The sequence below is a fragment of the Artemia franciscana genome, chromosome 7, assembly GCF_032884065.1.
Source record: "Artemia franciscana chromosome 7, ASM3288406v1, whole genome shotgun sequence".
Classification (NCBI taxonomy): Eukaryota; Metazoa; Arthropoda; class Branchiopoda; order Anostraca; family Artemiidae; genus Artemia; species Artemia franciscana.
The window spans coordinates 29,174,984-29,199,021 of NC_088869.1; the positions used below are offsets into that span (position 1 = coordinate 29,174,984).

The 24,038-nt window shown below is 35.8% G+C and overlaps 1 protein-coding gene across 2 annotated transcripts in view; it reads right to left on the reverse strand.

Annotated features, from left to right (window-relative positions):
* The window catches only part of LOC136029127 (cystathionine beta-synthase-like), a 193,653-nt gene that overhangs the window by 45,190 nt on the left and 124,425 nt on the right, over nucleotides 1-24,038 (reverse strand). For both annotated transcript variants that reach the window (XM_065707206.1, XM_065707207.1), the window contains exon 2: nucleotides 4,876-5,038. In XM_065707206.1, the coding sequence (XP_065563278.1) occupies nucleotides 4,876-5,006 (131 nt within the window). In that variant the 5' untranslated portion in view covers nucleotides 5,007-5,038. The remainder of the gene's footprint in view (nucleotides 1-4,875; nucleotides 5,039-24,038) is intronic.

Consider the following 24,038-nt stretch of genomic DNA (forward strand, 5'->3'; position numbering starts at 1 on the left):
AACATATCATCTGCTGACCTTTGATTCTCATTTGAGGCAGAACCTGTGCTGTGCCTGTCTCAGGGCCTATGTCAAAAAAGGAGTCTAAAAGTTGCACAAGATTTACACTGAGCACAGAAACTTCCCTGGTAAGTGCTTCTCTAGATGTGGTAGGCACTCTATCTGAAACAATTGACAGGAGGAACTCATAATCCTTGAAGACATCTATGTTGGTGGGGTAGAAACTACTTGCTCTGATTCAATTGATTATATTTTTAGGAGCAAAACCCTTTGGACATGCTTTCTTCAGCACCTCAGCAATGTTACAAACTGATATAGTTTAACATTTATGGGCAGTCATAAAACTTGCAGTTTCCTCATTGTAGTAGGCCTTAAGGTGGCCCATAACTACCTTTTCTAGAGTCTATAGTTTGTGAGTAGTGTGGTGAGAGACAGTTAAAAGTAGAACACAATTCTATTTAGCTAGATCAAGCAATTCAACAGTGTATTGGCTGATCTGGCAGTCCATTTTCAGAAGTACAGTTAACTGTTTGGAGGGTTTGACTTGTTTAATAAAATGCTGCAAGTAAACCAAATGAGAGGCAGTCATCCAGCCAGAAGTATTTTCTGAGTCAATCATGATGGTTTCTGGGGAAATAAGTAGAGGAGGGACTTAGCAATGCATTAACACTAGCACAAATTGTGGGCAACTGATCTCTTTCTGCTGACATGACTTTCCCTACTTACTTCTGGCATATCTGTGCAATGATTTTACTAGGCTTGTGGATGTTTTCAGACCCAATTTCTCAGCATTCCAAATGCCTTGTTGTCTGAAGATGTGCTTATGTGGCCCTTGCTCTAGGTTGTTAAAGAAAGCTTCTACACTGTGATGGTTGAAAGCAGTTACCTGTGATAAGCTTGTACCTTCTGGTGTTATTACTGAGAAGAGTTTTAAGGCAATCAATAAAACCACAGAACCAATTTTTGCCTACAAAACTCATCAAGAACTTTACCCCCAGACCATTGTGCAACACATAATGGGCCATTTTGATCATACTCACTGGCAATAACAGCTTGGTAAAGTAGAAGCATGCTGAGTACTTAACTCAGAGATCAAAAACTGAACCCATAAACTAGTTCACTTTTGTTCAGTTCTGCTTTCTATTCACCAACCTCTGAAAAAGCTATTTAAAATAAAAAATTTCATTTATGACAGGCTAGAATTTGTTCAATGCTGTAAGTTTGATATTTCAATTAATATAGACTCAGTTACAATAATTCATTCTTTAATATAAAATTTTGGTAATCTTCATCATTATGATACTACTCCTTGATTTTTTGTTTGGCTCCCTCAATCATTGCTTCTCTATAATTTTTATCATTGTGATATTGCTCCTTGATCTCTTGTTTGGCTCCCTCAATTATTTTTTTCACTATAATCTTCGCCATTATGATAATGCTTCTTGCTATTTTATTTGGCTCTCTCAATTTTTACTTCTTGATAGGCCTGGTCTGTAAAATACATTAACTTAATCCATTTGAGTGCTTAGTAATATAGCATTTTTCTATTTACATTATATATGATTCTAATAAAACTATGACTTTAGTTAATATTCTTTAGTTAATTACAAAAGCACATAGATGTTACAAATTTCTGATGTTAATAACATGCTACTACAGTGTTAGAGAAAAATGAAGTTTTTAGTAAAAATTGTATTATTCTTAATTACAAAAGATTTTTAACCACACAAATTTCCTTTAAAATGAGCCATTGAACAGCTCTTTATGATATTCCAGTGCCCTGCTATCCAAGGAAAAAAAAATGCTGTCAATGCAGAACACTGCAGTTCAAGCAACTGATCTTGTTTATCAAGCCAAGGAACAGGAAGTTTCCTATATAGGGGTTTCAGACAAGGCAATTCTTATAGTATGATTCTTGTTTTGATCTGACACTATTTTTAGGAGTTATGTGCAATTACATTTCTTAGTATTGGATGTGATCATCTCTTACTAGGTTGCTAGCAACTGCAACAACCCTGAATCCACTACTACCTTTGCATTTCCTGTTCTCTGGTACTTTTATATTCTTAGTAACACCATAAGTGAATGCAAATTTACATGCTTCAGGGAATATAGCAAGTTTTTAGTCCTTTTTCTTGTTCCTCTGTAAATATTACTCATGTTTTGTAACAAGGGGTAAAGAAACACAGGTCCAGACTTTGTAGAGGGATATTCAGTGTGTCAACATATTTCATATAGTCTTGCAGGATTCCTCTAGGGACCCTCATGACACTTCCAGAGAACCTGAGTGACTTTTTGCTAACTAAGACAGAAAAAACTGCTGTTTTCATCTTTCTGGATCCCAACCACCTATCTATCTTTCCTCTTCTGTTTTACTTTTAAGCATTTTATCTTGAATGAAATTTAACAGAAAAATAGAATTTCAGTTCACCTACTGGTTTGACAGGATTAAACAATGCCAGAATTGATCAATTTTTGGGTTTTGAGCTTGCCTTCACCCTTTATATTTGCTTTGGTAAAGTATGCCAAACCAACACTGGATATTGTGGCCACACATGCAAATTTGCCATCCTTTGAGATGAAAAAATACTAACAGCAAACCAGTGAAGGTGGCATATCCTGGAAGCTGCCAAAGACAGGCAAACAATAAGAGAATACAACATGAGTTTATGGCTTTTCTAGTATTTGAAATTAGCTGTAAGCCCTTAGATAAATATTGGATAAAATTCCTTACTTAATCACTATAAAATATTATCTAATTCAATACTTTTGATAAAAGTACCAATCAAGGCCAGACATTTTAAAACCATATGCTGCCTTCTATCTTTTATTATCCACCAGAAGCAGCCATACAGTTTTGGATCATTTCCTCTTAACTATGCATTGAACTCCTGCCTAAGGCATTTAATAAAGAGATTAGTACCTGCACAATACAGATTGTTTGTCAGCATGCAAAAAAGAGAAAGGGAGAGAAGTCCCCAAAAATTCTAGTTTAGCTACTTTTGGCTATCTTGGAAAGGGGTTAGGTTATGAAAATGAAACTTTCAGGGATGGCTTTACAGACTAAAGTATGTCCTAGAAAGTTATTTTGAAGTACCTACCTCAGCTCCTCTCTCTAGAGGGCCCTTACCTTTGATGCCCTTTAAACATTGGTGTGTTATAAAAGTGAAATCTTGCAAAATATGTCTTCTGCTTAAATGAAATGCAACAAAACTGTTTCACAACTTGTCAGCTTCACAACCCCAATTTATGAGATTTCAAAGATTAATAAATACATTTCATAAATTCAGAAAAAAAAACAATTAATATGGCTTAAAATTCTACTCAAATAACAGTAACTGTATTTCCAGAACTAAAACCAGAGAAAAAGAAACTCATGACTGAAATTTAACATAAAATGATGTTTTTTCAAAATTTCAATAGGTAGGCTATAGACCTGTTAAGTAGGCAAAACTCTAGGGCTTAGAAATCTGAAGAGGGTTTACATGGAAGCTTGACAATAACTTCTCAGAGCATGCTTTTGGCCTTGGATATATTACTGAATGTGTCATTTTCCTAACCTAACCCCTATCCAAGATAGTGCAAAGTAGCTAAACTAGAATTTTACCACTTATTTTTATACTTAATTTTTTGTAACTGTTAACTTTTAAATTGAATTATTAGGACAAGAATCTTTTATCTAACCATATTGTGATTTGTGTCCAATCTCCTTTCTGATGTTTATGTTTGCTGGAAATTGGAAGTAGGTTAGTAGATCTAGTAAAGGCTATTATAGTATAGCCTACAGGAAAAACAGGGCAAGGAAAATGGTAAAGGCTAAGTTTTAGCAAAATAAAAATGACCAGCTTTTAAATACCTAAATATGCAGGACTTAGGGACACATTTAATAGCCACCACCCTCTCTATCACAGAATTGGCTACCCCCCCTTAAGACAAGATGATGTCTATATCCATTGATATATCAATGGAAATACTATCAAACAAATATATGATCAATTCTATGCATGCATCCATTAGGAGAGGGATATATTTTCAGGGTAGTGACTATTATGCTGAAAAGGAGCATAGCCAAAAATCAGGAATAGGCTATGATGATAGGCCTATGACTTTTATTTTATGTTCACTTTGCAGATTATATAAGACAATATAGAAGGGGAGACTGGAAATGAACCATTCAGGGCATGAACAAAATAATGAAAAAGAACAAAAATTAGCAATCTAAAAGTGTCTTCATTTTGTTCAAGTACACTAGCCTAAGTCTCAAGTCAATGCTGGTATTACTGGAACAATTGTTTTGGATCATGAAACTATTGTTAATAGATGCATTTTGACTTTTTGAACACCTTTTCTCTCTTGCAAAACTACTGCAAACTTGCCATTATGGAGTTATTATATATTTGCACATTAGGGGGGGGGGGCGGTAAAGCATAGCATATACTAAATACAGCAATGGTTAGTTTACATATTTAATATATGCTTTGCTTTACCCCCACCCACCTAATGTGCAAAAAATAGCCCAAATTTGTTTCTAAACTAGTACAGGTTTGCAATTTCAAATATCTGATAAAAAAAAACAGAAATGATTGCAAATTCTATCTATAAATAAAAGAATATTTGGGCTGGAATAACTCCATAATGGTGAGTTTGTAGTAGTTTTGCAAAGAGAGGAAAGATGTTCAAAAAGTAAAAAATGCATCTATTAATAATAGTTTCAAGACCCCAAACAATTGTTCCAGTAATACCAACATTGACCAAGTCTCCTTCTGTGCAGCCAATATTTTTACACTTTAGTTTTATAGGGACATTTAGAGCCAATCAAATTTCAGGTTACTAAATGACTGACTAGCCCAGAAAAACTAAGCCTAGACCACTTACAGATGTTTCCTGGAATGGGGTGAAGTACTAGGGTCAGCACCAATATGCCATGTACACTTAGATGGAAGGTCAGGACGGACAAAAAGTGGCTGCTCAGAACCTAGTACTGGCTTTGCTTCTTCTGATGGCATAACAATGCCTATTGATGTCTAATCAACCTTTCAGCTTCTTCTTCTTATTCAGCAGACGGGCTTTTCAGTTGATACTATTTAGCCCTTTTCCTTTTGGCTCACTCTGTGAGATCGACAGAGCTATGGAGCTGGTTTGTCTTGTATGATTTGTATCTGCTCAGATTTCTTGAAGTATATCTTTTGATACCAGCAGTTGAATTATAAGAGAGTATATATTGATCTCTGTGCTCTGCGGGAGAGTATGGTCAGCAAGACTCTTGGCTGTTGGTGGAATTTTGTGGTGTTTGAAGCATTCTAACATTTTACGTCGCAGGGTATACTGTGCAGACGTCAGCATATTACATTCAAATAGGCAGTGATCTATTGTTTCATTCTTAAGATTACATGACCTGCAAAGGGGGGACGAGGGAACTTCGCCACTTGAATTAGGAATCTGATATGAAAATGCCTGAAAATTTAGCCCATTTGAACCTGACCGAATCCTATGATAAATCTTGGAAAGGTGCTTACTTGGGAAAGGTGATGGGGTAGGATTCTTATTAATTATCAGTACCTCTGTAAATCTCCAGCGGTAAATATCTCTAATGGGGATTGGTCTCCCACTTGGCTGGTCAATATTTAAAGCATTTTTGGCTATTTCATCTGCCTTATGGTTACCTATTATACCTGAGTGGCTTGGAATATACTGTATATGAGTTAAAATACCTTTTGTAGCAAAAATATCAATAATCCTAAGACAAAGAAATGTGTCAATATCCATCTTATTTTGAGAAGCTGACGAAAGAAGCTCTAGGCTTGACAAAGAATCAGAATATATTATAATATTTTTAATATTAACTTTCATATATTCATTAACCATGAGGAAATCTAGTGCCATGATTATGGCGTTTAGCTCGGCAGACATTACAGATGAATTATCTTGTAATCTCTCTCCTAAAGCGATATTATGGGTTGGGAAGAAAGCTCCGCTTGCCACTTTCTCATTCATTTTGGACCCATCTACAAAAATTTGGAAATAATTTTTATAAGCAACATTATTTAGTTCGGCAAATTTTTTCTGAATAAAAGAAATGGGGGTAAGTTCTTTGGTCCACTTTGAGAAGTCAGTCTTTATTATGGGGGTTGACCAACTCCAAGGGGGGGTTTGGGGGAATGTGGGTGCAATAGATTTTACTGGCACTGGGAACTTCTTCTGGATATTTGCATATTCATTTGCAACGCCTCTAAACATAGATGGATTTCTTAACCAGTTATGCAGGGTATGAGAATCATTGGCTTCAATTTTTGTAAGGTACTTAATTAGTAGAGATCTTCTTCTTTCATTTATTGGTGATAGTCCACTCTCAGTAAGCAGAAACTTAGTTTTTGTTGGTTTCCTAAGACCAAATATAAGACGAATTATATCATTTTGTGTCGTTTCGATTTTTTGCATGTGGGTCTTAGCACAAGCACCATACACTATGAGGCCATAATCAATATGGGGCCTTATATATGATTTATAAAATTGGATTAGTGTTTTCTCATTACAGCCCCAAGGTGTGGCTAGTAGCCTTTTAATTATTCTTGTTTTTCTATAGCACTTTTTTATTGTATTTGTGATGTGGAGGTGGAAATTTAGTTTTTGGTCAAGTATGAGCCCTAGGTAATTAATTTGATTGTCCTCTGGGATAAGTATTCCATTTAATGTTAGCCTAGCATCATAATGATTTCGCTTATGGTGGAATTGGATAATTTTTGACTTTGTGGGTGCAGTAGGTAAAATGGACTTTTGGGAGAACTTTTCAAATTGGAAAAGTGCATTTTGCAACTTTGAATGCGTAATCTCGAAGGTATTGCCAGTTGCCCATAATACCAGATCGTCAGCGTACTGTAGATTGGTATGTGGGAGGTTCATGTCCCACAGAAAAAGTGAAAATAGGAGGCAGCTCAGGACTGCACCCTGTGGAAGGCCTTTGGTTATTGGAGTTTTGGGTGAAGAGGCTGAACCTACACAAACAATGAAACTTCGGTTTTCTATAAAGGATTTTATGAAGGATACAAGTTTGGGGGGTAGTCCAAGGTTTGTAAGTTTAACTAATAGAATCTGGTGGTCAACATTATCATAAGCTCCTTCAAAATCTAGGAATGCAGCAGTTAAGACATTATTTTTTGATAGGGATTCATTTATTGCATTTGTTAACACTATGAAAGCATCTGTTGATGAGTGGTGTTTCCTGAAGCCAGTTTGAGTATGAGGTATCAGATTATTCTTCTCAACAAACCAAAGCAGCCGATGGTAAATCATTTTCTCCATTAATTTTCCCAGCACTGGGGTAATCATTATGGGTCTATATGACTGAGGGTCATGTTTAGGTTTATTTTTCTTTAAAATTGGTATAAGAGATGAACATTTCCAGATATTAGGGAATGTGGATGTAGCCCATGCATGGTTATAGCAATTTAGGAGCTCCTGTTTGTACAAAGGGGAAAGATTCTTTATCCATATAGGGTGTATATTATCATAGCTACTTGTAGCATTGGCCTTGATATGCTGAATTGCATTATTCAATTCATGTATCGAGAAGGGATGGTTTATATATTCTGAACCTGGTCGGGGCTGGTAAATAGGATTTGTCATGATTTGTGTGGTGATATTTTGGTTTTTTGATGTTAGCTTCTTTGAGAAAAGGGAGGCAAATAATTTTGCCTTATCAGTGTCGTTATCATAGTGGGAATTCTCATGTATTAGTTCATACATAAGAGGGTTGGAGGATGTTTTTTTCCCACAGATTTTGCTTATAAGTCTATGTATTCTTGGCTCAGATGTTTCTCTGGAAAGATTATTTGCAAAATTATTCCAATAATTATATTTGGCATTAGTTATTGTTCTCTTGAGGTTAGCCTCTGCTTGTAATTTACTTAAATATGTGTCAGGGGATGGTTTTCTTAGGTATGCTCTCCTAGTTGCATTTTTTATTCTCCACATAATTTGGCAATCTTTTGTCCACCATGCTTTAGGGGTGTGTTTAGGGATGGTTTTCCTAGGTGAAGTTCTGGGGATAGCTTGATTAGCTGCATTTGTTAATATTGATGTCATAGCTTCAGCACACGTGTCAGCAGTTACAACTGAGGTATGAGATTTCTGGGTTAAACTTAGGACTTCTTCATTAAGCTTATTTCTAAACATGGTCCAATTTGCTTTGGTGTTGACATATTTAGGGATATGTGGGAGAATGTTGGCTGGTTCATTTAAAGAGGATACTATTGCAAAATGGTCAGTGCATAGATTTTCAATTTTCTTAATATAAATTTTATTTAGTATATTTATTGAAACAATTTGTAGGTCAATAGTTGAAAATTTACCACTTTTGGGGTTAAAATATGTATTTAGATTAGGAGGGGTAGCAATTGCTAAATCGGCATTATTTGAAATCAATCTTTCAATGAGCTTACCAGCTTTATTTGCTGGCTTATCCCCCCACAGAAGACTGTGGGCATTAAAATCCCCGCAGATGATTATGTTTTTTAGCATATTAGAATTAGTAATATAAGTGAAAAAAATCCATGGCATCTGTAGTCTGGCCATTGGGGTTATAAAGACTTAATATGTATGTTTTTGTATTATTTATCCAAACATTGATGCCAATAACATCAACATCATTTGAAAAATCTGGGAAATTAATACCGCAAAATTTAATATTATTATTTAAAATTATAGCTACGCCACCTCCTTTTCTCTGAGAAGACCTATCCTTTCTCAGGATAGTATATCCTGGAAACTTTGTTTGTTGGTTATTAGTCAAATGGGTTTCTTGAAGGCAAGCAATATCAATGGAATTTTTATTCATAAAAGATAAAAGTTCATTTAACTTATTTTCTGAAAGTGATCTTACATTCCACTGAAGTATTGAAATATGCTGCTTTGTTGTTTTAATTTTCATTTTGCTGTGTATCAATCTTTAGCTTTGCTAGGAGCAGAGCAAGATCTTTTTTTGCTTGGATATGCATGTGATTGGGTAGGTACAACTTTGCCAATTCGCTTATTATTTTTGCTTTTTGTGGTTGTTTTAGGTTCATTGACTGTACTGCATTAGAATTTAGTATAAATAGGCACATGTTAGGTGTTAATTCATTTGGATATTCATCTGGCTTTTTGTTGATAATTTGATTAATACCCGTTAATACTTCTGATTCATTTCTACTCGGGAGAGGTGGCCATTCTGATATTCTATCATTACTTGTAGAGGCTGGAAGGTTTGTCCAGGGTGAACCTCTCTTATAGGAATGTGAGCTTGGTTGCTTTGAGGAAGGAGTCTTATTGGGGGTGCTTGATGCTTTTGGTAGAATGGTTGGTCTGTGGGTGAGAGGGTTGGGTGGTTTCATAAAGTTTTTGGTCAGGTGTGATTGAGCTGCATTTGCTTCCATTGCTGCAAAAGGGTAAGGTATGTTTTTTTCTGTTGCTATTTGGAGTGTTAGTGCTCGTTTTTTATATACAGGGCATAAAGTTTTATTAGTAGAATCGTGGGGACCATTGCAGTTGATACATTTTGGCTGATTGTTTTTACAATTTATCATTCCAGTGGGGTGGGAGTTTTTACAAGAATTGCATTCATGTAATGTTTCACTGCATGTGTTTTTTGTGTGTCCTAGTCTTAGACATTTTTGGCATTGGATAGGTTTTGGCTTGTAGGGCTTGTGGGGTTTCCTTTGTCCAAATAGGAATATCTGATCCAGGTTATTATTTTCTTCTCTTAGTGTGAATAAGAAAGACTTGCTTAACTTTTGGCCATTGGCATCTGGTTTACCCAATTGGGTTACATCAGCTACTGGGATTGGGTTACCAGTTCTGTCAGAGAGTCCTTCTTTTAGATCCTGAATAGGAATTTCTGGAGGGATGTTATACACTACTATTTTAGTTGGGTTTTGGTTTGGGGACCAGAGAACAGATTTTATTGGTATGTTAAGAAGAGATTTTGAATTCTGTAATATGTCTGCTGATTTAGAATCTTGAAGGGCTATTAGCAGAGATCCATCACGGTTAATGTTTAATGAAAACATTGATTTTAACATTTTAAAGATTGCAACCCTCAAAAGAGCTACCTTTTTTATCTCAAAGGGGGTATCTGGAGTGATTTTTAAGTAAATTCCAAGGTTTTGTGAGGGGAATATTGGATTATGGGAAGGGGTATTATTTTTGATTGGTGAAATCTTTTTCCTTTTTTTTGAGTTTCTTGATAGGACCTCCTGAAATTCATTTTCAGTCTCATCCTGTATTGTGACATACGCCCCGACTTCCACCATTGTATTATTCAATGACCCCTCATGTGAGCTTTGAGAGAGTTGACTTGACCAGCCAAGGGGTTGAATGTTTTCAGTGGTACTTGGGGTAGGGTCAGGGGGGATTTTTTTAGGTGGTGTTCTATGCATTGCCTATTGGAATAAGCTTTAATACAATCAAAAAAAAAAGAAGGGAAAAATTGATAATATAAAACCAGACTGTCTGCCACTCGTTCAAAGGGAGGACTTCACCATCCACAAAAAAACACTATAGTGTTGTCTAGAAGATGGTTTGGTATAAGATTGGTTCAACTGACTGCTGATAAATCTGGGTAAATATCACAAGAACTTTTATTATAAATTTCTTTAAGCGTTGCTGTTGCTGTTGTATTGTATATTGCGTTTCAGCTCCTAAAACAAAAATGAGTATCTTCTTATTCTTCTTATTTGATATTGTTAATACTTTTTTCCACTTTCCAACCAGGCATTTTCGGGCGACCTTGTTGTGAGCTAGTGCGTTCCAACGAGATATTTTTGATTAGCAATCATATTGTAGCCACTAACAAAGGTTAGTTGATCAGCATCACTGTAGATAAATTTAGACGGCATTATCAAACTCAATAATTTTTGGTTACTACATTCTTGTTGCAAACAAACTATTCCTCCCATTGAATCCAACATCAGTGGTCCAGTGTATTTTTGTCAATCACTGAATAATCAGTTCGTATTATTCATAGTTTGGAAAGCGAACAGAAATGTGGTGAGCCAGCGAAGCGGTTCGTTATTGTCCCATCTCACAGGTATGACTAAACTGAGTGGCCTATCCATGATATCAAAACGAGGGGTTTGGATTAAATTTCATAAAATACAGAAAAATCTAGCATTAAGTTCTATTCGCACTGCAACAGAAAAATTAGCCGGTATTTCATAAATAGTGGCAGAGGGATTTACGAAGTGGCGGGACTATTTGAAAATTGCCACAACTGCTATCCTAGGCATTGTGTCCACAATTTATTATTTATTGTTTAGGCCAGGGCACTTTGTAACAAAGGAGTTGTTGTAAAATTTCAAAAAGGGTTCATTTAGTTAGAATTTGAAAGGGTTGTTGCTCATTTTAACAGTAGAGAGGGATTGTAGGTCAAGAACCCCCTCCAGCGCCCGTCCTCTCCCCAACATTTTCAATCAACATTTTAAGGTAGCCATTAAGTTGCACGAAGTTGAATGACTTGGAAATTATGTCTTTGAGGATGAAAACCCCCAGTGAAAATTTCAAGGATGGCTATCATGAGGAAAATTGTTTTGATCTTGCAGTTATAGAAGAGAAATGAAGGTACTTTAACAATAAAATATGCTTTATTTACTGCTAACATGTCTCTTACCTGAAATATGACATAAGAAGGCGCATTTTTTAGTTATTCGCAATTTTTCTCATTGAAGGGCTTGGAAGAAATTTTGATGTAATTCATAAAAACCTTCAGAATTTGATCAGACAATAAAACAGTGAACATTACAAGAGTAAACATGAAATTATCTGAAAATTGTAAAATAGTATTTAAACGATTTTGGAGGTATTGCCGTTTATTTCCAACAACGCTGAAACTTGGACTTACACCAAAACCAATGTTGATTTTATAATTTGCTCTCGTGATTGCTGATTAACATTATTCGTGAACAATTTGTCGCGAGAAAAAGCTTATTATTAACTTACAATAGCCGCATTTGAAACACTGCGTTTAGTATACTTGTATATGTCAGTTTTACTGCAGAAATAACTGTAATTGTTCCTCCCAAAATTAACATATAAGGACCTATAAAACGTATGTCTCCGCAATAGAATTTTTGATTTTAGTAGAGCTTTGAAGATCAGTTTTAGAATATTGTCAAAAATAATTCTCTCCCATTTTTGATCAACTGTACTTCAGCACTGTAGATCAATTTTTTCAAGCATTGTAATTTTCTAATTCCTCATTTGTCTTACTTTTTTCCAAAGCTGTGATGGACTGAAAATTAACCACAATAACGACCAAAAAAGAAGACAACCAAACAAATTTCGTTTATGTTTAATTCAAAAGCAATACCTAGGCTGAATTTCAAAAGGTAATTATTTTCGTTTTTATTGGTTACAGCGTATTGCTTACAGTTTCCTTACTAGTTGCGGTGATGGGCCTTTCCTTGTACTTTTGATTTGGATGTTATGCTATGTAATAAGCATTTTGTTAAATAATACGCATACACTTTGCAAATCAAATCTAACTAAAAGTACTATCAGCGTCACCTCAACATGGCTGATAATTTCGAAAACAGCTCTACAACAACAAGTTTAACTAGCTATAAACTTAATTTTCCTGGAAGCTTGAAAATATAACCAGCTAGTTTTGAAGAAATTTTGTGCAATCTGCAATTCACGAATTTTATTTGTCAACTTCAAGTTCTGCGGTTTCTTTTCATAAGAAAAACTTTTATTCACTTTTTCTATTATTTTGCAAGTGGACAATTTATCGAATTTAGTCATATAATTGACCATAAAATTAATACTCCCTAATTAACACTCTGCATTAAAAAGCCCACCTCCCCCCTCCGAAGAAAATATCTTCAAAAAACATTCTCATTGAAGCAAATTTATTCAGAAAATTTACTACCCACTGAAAACTCCCCTAGATAATCCCCTCCCCCTCCGGAAAACTCCCATGAAAAATGTCTCTGTGTTTCCCAATAACAAATACTATCTTTAAGAAATGGACAAATTGCAAAAAGACACTTTAGGCAAATTGCAAAACCTCGAAAGGTGCATTTTAATGCCGACAAATCCTTGGTTTCCCCATCAGATAAATACTGAATTAGTTTTAAGGGAGAGACGAAAAGAGAATGAAGGTTATAGTATAGTCCCCAAGGCCGTCACCTGGATTTTTTGTGTGGGGGGGGGGGATGCAGATGGAACAAAAAATACATAAAAATATCGAATTGATATCTACTCCCTTATGATTTCTGAGAATATTTCTGGTGTACGCTGTTGTCATGAAAGTAAAGAGTAAGATTAAACCCCAAAATAATCGGAATTTATTCCGTATAGGAGGGGGTTATCCCTGCCTCATCCACACTTTCACCACATGGTCACAAAATCTTCAGATGGTGCTCATTAGATCAGAAATTAAGAGTTCAAGCACTTTTTTTAGAAACCGTAGCTAATTTTACACCAATGAACCGGGGGGGGGGGGTCCAAGAGAATGTTTTCCACGTTTGGTATTTTTCATGAGGAGTATCTTCCTAAGGGATAAATCCCCCGAGGAGTATTTTTTGCGGGGGTACTTTCCGCAGATTGTTTTGTGGAGGAGGGGGAGGGTAAATGCTGTCCACCAGTTTTTCAAACAGTTCTGGGTAAAAAAAAAAGAGCGACTCGGCAAAATAGTAGCAGAGTCTGTTAAGACCTAACTTTAAAACCAAAAACTAACATAAATTTTTGCGTAGGCTACACCATCTCGAAACCTCGCTCTTTACGCTAAAGTCTCTTTAGAACTTTCAAAAAAGCTTATTATTTTAAATAAGCCGCTATTGTGTTTCAGGAGCAATTCTTAAATAATGGGAACCAAAATTTAAACTTTAACGTAAAGAGCAAAGTATTGAGGAGGGGAAAACTCCCTGCATATTTAATTATTTCTGTTCGTTTTAAGTTTTAATGCTGCTCCTTATTTTCAGCTGAAAAAAGTTTTTTTTTTTTTATAATATCATAAATGTTATAACATTAAAAATATTAAAATGAATTAAAAGAGCAGAGAATGCTTAGAGCGAAGGCTATATGCAATAATATGGTATATTGGCTATATGAATAAAAAAAAATATTTAGTACTTTATTTACGTACTATATCATCCATAAATCAATATAACCAGCGATCCAGGGATGGTTCAAGACAGCCACTCGTATGTAATTATGATAAAAAGTTTTGGGAATCCTGGTTAACGATTAGCTGATGTTTAACTTTCACTCGCAGTCTGTACAGTCGAACAGTCTTCATTGATAAGAAAATGACAATTATCCCCCCCCTAGATTTTCAAAAATATATTTTGTCCCCTCTAAATTTTCGTGAATTGACAGCACCGCTACTACCAGGCAGCAGGTGTTACATGCTGTGATTCCAGTAGTACGAAACATTGAAGCATACTTGCGCTCGGCCCATGAAGATTAGCAATCTAAAAATTTCTTGGACTGTCTCTAGCTACAGATACCTGTTTAGATTTGAAGCGAATCCAAGCAACCCGCCTCTGACATGACCAATCACGGGCAAATGGTAGCTTATAATATTATAATGTTAGCACATAATATTATAAGGCTCCGAACAGTTCTGTCGTTTAATGTCGGGAGCATATCCCCTTTTTTAAAAGGAAAACAAAACAGATAGAACACAAAAAGAAAGTGAAAGAAAATGACTGAATCTCATGGATAGCAGTGTGCTTCGGCGACGATCCGTGTTTGTGATTATGACAGGATATAATTTTTTGGTAATTAGTACATTTTTGGGCGATCTATGGTATCTTTTGTTTTAAAGTGTTGGCGACACTAATTATGGTTTGAATTTTATTTTCATCCACCTTGATATCCATAATTTTTAATATACAGTTTAATTTCTCTATGAAATTGAAACAAAATAAACCCTATAATATTTTTCTCCACTATAAATAACTAAGACCGGACAAAAAGGAGACACTGATACATAAGGAAGCTTATCCGTCTTGTCAGGGGTATTAATAATAGCCAGTAATATATGTTTTTAACTTCGGATAGATACCTTGAAATAAAGTCCACAAATACAGTAATTTTGAGAAGTAATGAGGAAAGTATAATGAGAGTTTTTGAGGCTAGTCTGTATTACTGCCTGTACCCAGACACCTTTGAGTAAGATTTGCTAATAAAAATAACAATCTGAATGTCGTTCAAAATTAAGAAAACCAAATGAAAAGTTACTGATTAAGTAGCTACTTTTGTTTAAAATTGTTAATAAAATAGCCAATAATAATCGAAATTAATATTTCTTGGATTACAAGAGAGTGAATTCATAAATAGAGAACTTTTGGTATACATTTTTATTAAAAAAAAAAAAAAAAAAACAGCCGAAAACGCGCATAGCTCTGAGCGTTTCCCCCTTTTCCCCAAAGTCATCCTATCAAAATTTTTATCCAGCATAGCCAAAAGATCTAATAACTATGTCTCTGAAGATGAATCGACCCCCCACAGTCTTGGTGTGAAGGCTGCTAGCTATGAATTTTCCTTATTATTTGTATATAGCTTTGGTTATTGGGAAGGATTCAGATATTTTTCAGGGGGAGATTTTTTTGGGAAGGGAGGGGAAAGGGTACGGTCTAAGGAAAGTATCCTGCTACAGAGAAAATTTTTGTCGAGGAACGAAACTTTCCACGGAGGAGAACCAGATTTCCTGGCATTATTTAAAAAACGATCAGAAATTAAGTTTAAAAATGTAAGTTTTTTCAGCTGAAAATAAGAAGCAGCATTAAAACTTAAAACGAACAGAAATAATTAATTATATAGGGAGTTTCCCCCTTCTCAATACATCGCTTTTTACGTTAAAGTTTAAATTGGGATTCCAATTATTTAAGAATTATTCCTGAAACACAATAGCGGCATATTTAGAATAATAAGGCTTTTTGATCGTTCTAAAGAAACTTTAGCGTAAAGAGCGAGGTTTTGAGATTGTGTATCCTACGCAATAATTTCTGTTAGGTTTTATTTTTAATGTTACGTTACTTACAATCCTTGCTTTGAGGGCTGTGGGGGCTGTCATCCCCAAACATATAATTTTCGAGCTCAAAGTTGTCCTCTCTTTCCTGCCATGATCTTTCTCAAAGGGCTACTTAGACCTGCCTTAGGCCGCAACGAGTTAATTGAAATAGGAATATATAGGAATAAATATGATAAACAGGAATATGATTATTAAATGAAAAAAATACCGATTAAAAATAGTTTTAGAATATAATTAAAATATAGATTAGAAAAATAGTTAAGTGCAAAACGAGCTAGATAAAAGGAAAAGTGAACAAATGAGCCAAGTCCAAACTGCACTTACTTTTTTCTGTCAAGGGCAGATATTAAAGAAAAATTTTAAGGGGAGGGGCTCAATATGACATGGGCACCAATAAGCAAAATGTTGGGAGAGGAGGGGGGAAGTATAACAAAGGCGCTAATAATTGACTTAGCGCTTGTTCAATAATTGAACAAGACATTATTTCAAAACATTCAAAACTTTATGATAAAGCAAGGACTCTTATTCAGGAAACTAACCGATTTTCACTTAAAAACTTGCTTGATTTGAAATTTCTCTATTTTCTTTCTTGTTCTTCTTTTATTTTTTTAACAGTTGCATGGCCATCTTCCTGCTGTCCTATGTAATAGTATATCTTTTGTTTCTGATCAATCGACTTATCATCTCCGCAATTCCAACAATCTCCTGGTTTTTCCCACTCCGTCAGTGAGGTTTGACTTCAACCCTCTGACAGCTTGCAACAGGATCTGGAACAAGCTCCCAAAGTTCGTACGAAGCTGCCACTCGTTTGTTATCTTCAAAAATTATGTTAGAGATTTTCTAACTAGTAATTTGTGTTGGTAATTTAATTGAGTTGGTGAAATCATGTGCTACCCCTTGCCTAGCTTGTCATTTTTAGGGATTATTAAGGTGGGCGGCTCAATTTAGTTGATATTTTTTTTCTCCCCTGTTCTTTGCCGGTCATGGAGCTTAATGGGAGAGATTGTCTTGAAGTAATTTTTTGTTTATGAATTTGATTGTTAAATAAAGAACTCAATACTCAGAGCTAAGGGTTTATATGGCACTTGTGACGAGGTTGGAAGAGCCGAGCTCATATGGTATGAGCTCCTGCAAAATTCGAAGAATCAATAGATTGCTTTAAAAGGAAAATCAGAGGCTTAATGCCGGTTGGGATTTAAAATAAGAGCTCTGAGTCACGAGGTCCTTCTAAATATCAAAATGCATTAAGATCCGATCACCCACTCGTAAGTTAAAAACACCTCAATTTTTCCTCCCCCTTAAACCCCCCAGATGGTCGAATTGGGGAAAACGACTATATCAAGTCAATTTGCGCAGCTCCCTGAAATGCCTACCAATTTTCATTGTACTAGAATGTCCAGAAGCACCAAACTGCGCCAAAGCACTGAACCCCACCACCTAACTCCCCCAAAGAGAATGGATCCAGTCTGGTTACGTCAATCACGTATCTACAACATTTATAAGTGTTTTCCAAGATTTCCGGTTTCCCCCTCCAACTCCCCCAAATGTCAACAGATCTGGTCGGGATTTGAAATAAGAGCTCAAATTTCATTAAAAATCTGGTCAACCGTTCTTAAGTTAAAAATACTTGAATTTTTCTAATATTCACAAATTAACATCCCCCTCCAGCTCCCCAAAGGAGAACGGATCCGTACCAATTATGTCAATCTCGTATCTATAACTTGTGCTTATTCTTCCCATCAAGTTTTATCCCGATCTCTCCACTCTAAACGATTTCCAAGATTTCTGTTTCCCCCCTCCAACCATCTATGTCCCCAGACCTGATTCGTATTGAAAATAGAGCATCTGAGACTTAAGATTCTTCTATATATCAAGTTTCATTAAGATCCGAACACCCATTCGTATGATACCTCGATTTTCACGTTTTCCAAGAATTTCGGCTTCCTCCTCCAACTCCCTTCAATGTCAGCGGATCTGGTCGGGATTTAAATGAGAGTTCTAAAGCACAAGATCATTCTAGATATCAAATTTCATTAAGATATGACCACCCGTTCGTAAGTTACAAACACCTAATTTTTTCTATTTTTTTCCGAATTACTCCCCCCCCCAAGCTCCATCAAAGAGAGCGTATCCCGGCTATGTCAGTCACCTATCTTGGACTTATGCTTATTCTTTCCACCAAGTTTCATCCTGATTTCTCAGCTTAAAGCGTTTTCCAAGATACCCCCCCCCCCTAATAACACTGGGTCCGGTCGGGATTTAAAATAAGAGATTTGAGGTTCTTCTAAATATGAAATTTCATTAAGATACGATCACTCTTTCGCAAGTTAAAAATACCTCATTTTTTCCAATTAGCCCTTACCCCCCCCCCCCCCCCCCCCAACTCCCCCAAAGAGAGGAGATCTGTTCCGGTTATGTCGATCCCGTATGTAGGACTTATGATTATTTCTCCCGCCAAGTTTCATCCCGATCCCTCCACTCTAAGCATTTTCCAAGATTTTAGGTTCCAAACCCTCAATTATCCCCAATGTCACTGGATCCAGTCGGGATTACATATAAGAGCTCTGAGACACGATATCCTTCCAAACTTCAAATTTCATTAAGATCCGATCACTGCTTTGTAAGTTAAAAATACCTCATTTTCAGAGTTAACCCCCTCCCCAAAAAAAACTCCCTCAAACAGAGCATATCCGTTCTGGTTATGTCAATAACGTATCTAGGACTTTTGTTTATTTTTCCCACCAAGTTTCATCCCGATCCCTCCACTCTAAGCGTTTTCCAAGATTTTAGGCCCCCCTCCAATGTCACTGGATCTGGTCAAGATTTAAAATAAGAGCTCTGAGAAGCGATATCCTTCCAAATATCAAATTTCATTAAGATCTCATAACCCGTTCGTAAGTTAAAATACTTCATTTTTTCGATTTTTTTCTGAATTAACCGGCCCCCCCACTCCCCCAGATGGTAAAATCGAGAAAATGACTATTGCTAATTAACTCTGGTCCGGTCCCTGATACGCCTGCCAAATTTCATCGTCCTAGCTTACCTGGAATAGCCTAAAGTAGCAAAACTGGGACAGACCGACAGAATTTGCGATCGCTATATACCACTTGGTTAATACCAAGTGCCATAAAAAGGGATGGCATATTTGGATACTCCAGCCTTAGATTTTACTGTTTTTTCTGTGAGGTCCCATGTGAAGTCACAGAATCAGTTATGTGATCATAACTCGTAACATGTTTATTAGCGCGGCTCCCCAGTGGGGTTTTTGGAGCAGTGGGGTCAATGGGGTATTATGAGCAGGCCTGGTGGGGATATACCACTTGCCACCCTCAAAGGTTGGCTCTGTTTAATACTTTCTTATGAAAACAAGAGATTCGCAGCAATTACACATATGACTCAAATCTTAAGAATTTATTTTATCCAGCGCCTAAAATTTCACCAATGGCCTTGCGATATAACTGTCTACAAAATCGTCATTGAGGCATACGGACTTATAAACAATAAAATGAAAAAACAATTTTTCCTTTCAACTGAAATCAAGGAGTAACATTAAAACTTAAAACCAACAGAAATTGTTACGTTTACGAGGGGTCGCCCCACCTCAATCTCTCGCTTTTTATGCTAAAGTTTTGAGTTTTTAAAAAGCTTATTGTTCTAATTAAACAGAACTTGTGTTTCAGGAGTCATTCTTAAGTAATTGGAGCAAAAAGTCAAACTTCGGCGTAAAGAGCAAGGTATTGAGGATAGGTAGCCTCCTCTAAAACATTGTTAATAAAACTTTCCATCATAATAATTAGCTACCTATAAAACGTCTCCAAGATAAATGGGAGCCATGATGCATCCTATCCCCCCCCCCTCAAAAAAAGCAATTCTGTAAATTCTCCAAACTCTGACAATTACTCATAAACTGTTCTAAGTCTCTCCCATATTCTCAACAATGGGCGCAAGCAGACAAGCCTCCCGGACCATTTTCATCATAAGAATTCAAGTGTGCCCTACGCTATGACATAAAATTCGCAAAATCCTAAAACCAACACCATAGCACACTCCACGGTAGGTTCAGTATCAGATAAAACTTCTCAGCACATTGCTTTAATCTGATTATAAAATCATAGGCTACTTTAATCTCCTGGAGTTAAAGAACCAAATCGAACATGCCAAGGAAATCATTAGGTTTGCATTGGGGACCCTGGTCATTATTCCATGCATATGAGAAGCCAGCTTCTTCCAGCGTGGCTTTAATCTGGTTTGGCCACCTTACCTTTTTAGAAGATTTCAACAAGTTATTGTGAGCCACCTTCACTAGACACTTATCGGGCAAATGTAATATTTGTAACAAAAATTTGATCATCTTGATAATGCTCTAATGACCCAAATTTGGTAAACCCAGGTCACCTTTAAGAGCCAAACTGCTTTCAAGCCGACTACTTTTTTTTAAAATACATAACCTGCAGAGACTTCAATTGTCTCATTGTAGTTACCCCCACAATAAAATCATGAAACGCTGCCAAAAACCTAATAGGATGAAGATAGGCTGAAACAAAAAATTCAAGGAAAGCGAGAACTTTAAGGGAGATAATCATGAAAGAAGTTCAAACTTAGTTAATACATTGGTGCATCTTAAATTCAGTAGGTCAGAGAGGCTAGAAATGTCCTCAACAAATTGTTTTTAAGCCTTAAATATTCTAAAGAAATTTGGCTCCTCTTTACAAGGAGCATCATTAAATTACGCTTTTCAATAATTTCATTACAGCTGTGGCCAGGCCTCCCTAGTTAACTAGGTATGGCTTGAATTTGTAGTTTTATCATTTGACGACTCTACAGGCTCCAATTTGATCTGTAGTTGGTCTTTATCCGGCAAGACCAAGATGTAACCTAGTACACGTAGACATTCCGAGGGAGAAGGTTGGGCGGTGCTTTCGGTAGCTATGGCACACCCTATGTGATGGTAAGACTTAATTTGTTCTATTGAACAGCTCTAGTTTAGAAGAGAAGTCTCCCACAATGCAACAGATTTAATTTTATTCAAAGTTGAAAAAAAATGGTACTGATACTGGGTGCTTGTAAAGCGAACATTAAGCTAAATCTTCCTTTAGTAATGGAGCGTTCTGAATATACTCGAGCATTCCGAATAGAGCATCTGTAGGATGTGATTGGATTTGAATTCAAAGTAGTCTATACTGTTGTCCTGTGATTGTGTTCAAGCACCATCTATAACTCAAATCACAGAATAAAAGTTAACAGACCTAGACCTGAAAGAGAACAGAAAAAAAATGAAAATCTTGAAGCGAAGAGTTCAGAAAAAGAATGACTAACGTCTAATAAAGAATAGACAAATAAAAAGAAAAAATGATGAAGAATAAAAGAATAACGAATACTTAAAATTAACCCGACTACCAAGGAGGCAGATGCAGCAGAAACATTCAAAGGCAACAAATCTTGGGCCAAAACTGACCTTAGTGAACCAACTTCGACACTTACAGTTTTGAACTGCTTTGCTTAGTTACTTGCGTTTCAAGCTTGTTTAACTTAGCTTAGTTTTACTAACAAAAAAAAAAAAATTGAGCACTATATATTTGGCTTGCTTGTTGTCATAGTACTGCATTTTCATTTAAATGAAACTACTATAATGTTTTCATCTATTTCTTTACTTTTAATTAATGTATAAACTTTTTCCACAAGACACTTTCAAAAAAAGTAAAGAGCTACATTAAGCCAAAAATAAAGTTAATAATCTCCCAAGGGTAAAACTACCACAGATCACTATTCATAAATAAACGAAGCTCAAAACAGAAATGACGATCAAACAGTTCTTAGTAAGGAACTGTAATAAGCAGCGACCCGCCTCAATGATAACCGAAACTCTAAAAAATGTAATTTTAATACCAATAGTTACGTCAAAAGAAGTGTATTTTTATGCTGATTTTAAATTTATAAAGTTCATCAAGTTCAGTCTTGGCCACAGAACATGGTGGTTGGTTCATTTGTTTAGTCGCAAATCAAGTAGTTGCGCCGAGTGTAAAAGCCATTTTAGTAAGTTAGCTGACCTTAGGTCTAATCAGGATCTACCTAGACCTACAGAGAGTGTAATTTTACCAGAATGAGCTGGAATAGACCTACAAAACACAACAAACAATAGCCAGGGTTTAATAAATAACTCTATAATTATAGGCCAACCACTTCCACAAACCCAAATCAAAATAATCAAAGATCATTTAGAGAGAAGCATTGAGCAATGTACATTACGGGACTTCGTCTCCAATGGCGGACCAATTTGAACAGGTGCCACAGAAATGACTGATTCATGGAGGTCTGTGGAAAATGAGTATCAGTCAGAAGTACGAGCATTCTCAATGAACAGCTTTGTCGTCAATACCGCAGATTTTAATCTGCCACACTCGCCGGAAGGGCCGCTAGCCCCAATAGCTGTACCAGTAATTGTTGTCGACAAAACCACTTCGTCATCCAATGAGACATTTGACAGAGGGATGTCTCCTGCTCAAATCAATGAGGCACTTCATGAGAGTCCTCCAATCTCACCCAATAACAAAACCTTTACAAACCTCTTACCTTCGAGGGATACCCTTTACATTCGTGACAAATCTCTTACTGGAATCACATTACCTTCGTGTTCTTCTGATATAGCATCAGAATTTCATTTCCCTATGTTGAGTAGTGAAATTGAGAACGTGCGTGTCATAGAAATAGAGAGAATAGAACAAAGTCGAGCAGTAGAAAGTCCTAAGAAGGAAGTCTAAAATATGAGAATACGAGCCACTGTGGATAAACTAACCGAGAGAATAAGAACCCCCACAAAACATTTTTTTTTAGTGTTCCAATAGCAAATCAGCCAATAAACCTCATACCTTCGAGTGAAACCCCTTACATTCGTGAGAAATCTCTTACTGGAATCACTTTACCTTCGTGTTCTTCTGATATAGCGTCAGAATTTCATTTCCCTTCGGATGTCCAAATGAGTAGGCCTATGTTTAGTAAAAATGAGAGCGTCCGTGTCATAGAAATAGAGAGAATAGAACAAAGTCGAGTAGTAGAAAATCCTAGGAAGAAAGCTGAAGATCCGAGCGTAAGAAAGAGTGTGGATAAAGTAACCAAGAGAATAAGACTTACCCCCCAAAAACATTTGTTTAGTGTTCCAGTAGCAAATCAACCAGAAAGGACGAATACCGTATCTGTCTACCCAAATCCTGTCATATCTTCAGAGATGACGATTTCATGGCTTAAGGATAGGGAGAGAGGAAAAAACCGTAAAGAGAATTGGGTATGTGTGAAATGTCGTGGGTCATGGAAAGAGGAGCGCAACAGATCCGACGGTGAGTATTGGGTGGAGTGCTCTCAAGATGACTGTAACTCGAAAATGCACAGTTTTAGTATTACTCAGAAACTCGGTTGTCAATCACGTAAAGTAGATCTAGACAGGTACTTAAAAAACAAACAGACAACTTTTCACTGTGACAATTGTCTGGACAAAACTTAAAATATTTTTACCAAACTGAGGTTTTGCTGCGTTAAGAATTTCGTTAAAGTAAAAGAATTCAGGGCTAAAGTCTAGTCTATTTCAAAAATTCAATTGGGTAGTGTGGTATGTTGAAATACTAAAAATGATTTGGTTGTATATATTGTCGTTTATTTTAATCAATAGCGAGCGTAATTATCTTTTTTGTCCTAAAATAATCTGAATATCCTACACGAGTAAAACATTCACAAATACAATATATATATATATACATATATATATATATATATATATATATATATATATATATATATATATATATATATATATATATATATATATATATATATATATATATATATATATATATATATATATATATATATATATATATATATATATATCAATATAATAAAAAATATAAACAAAATACATACATTTAATCACACTCTTTAGGCTAAAGAATATTAAGTAAAGTGCGATATAGTAAACGATTAAATTGGAATGCTGAAATTATATAAGCTACAGCGATATTATAGTGAATAGTCCCAG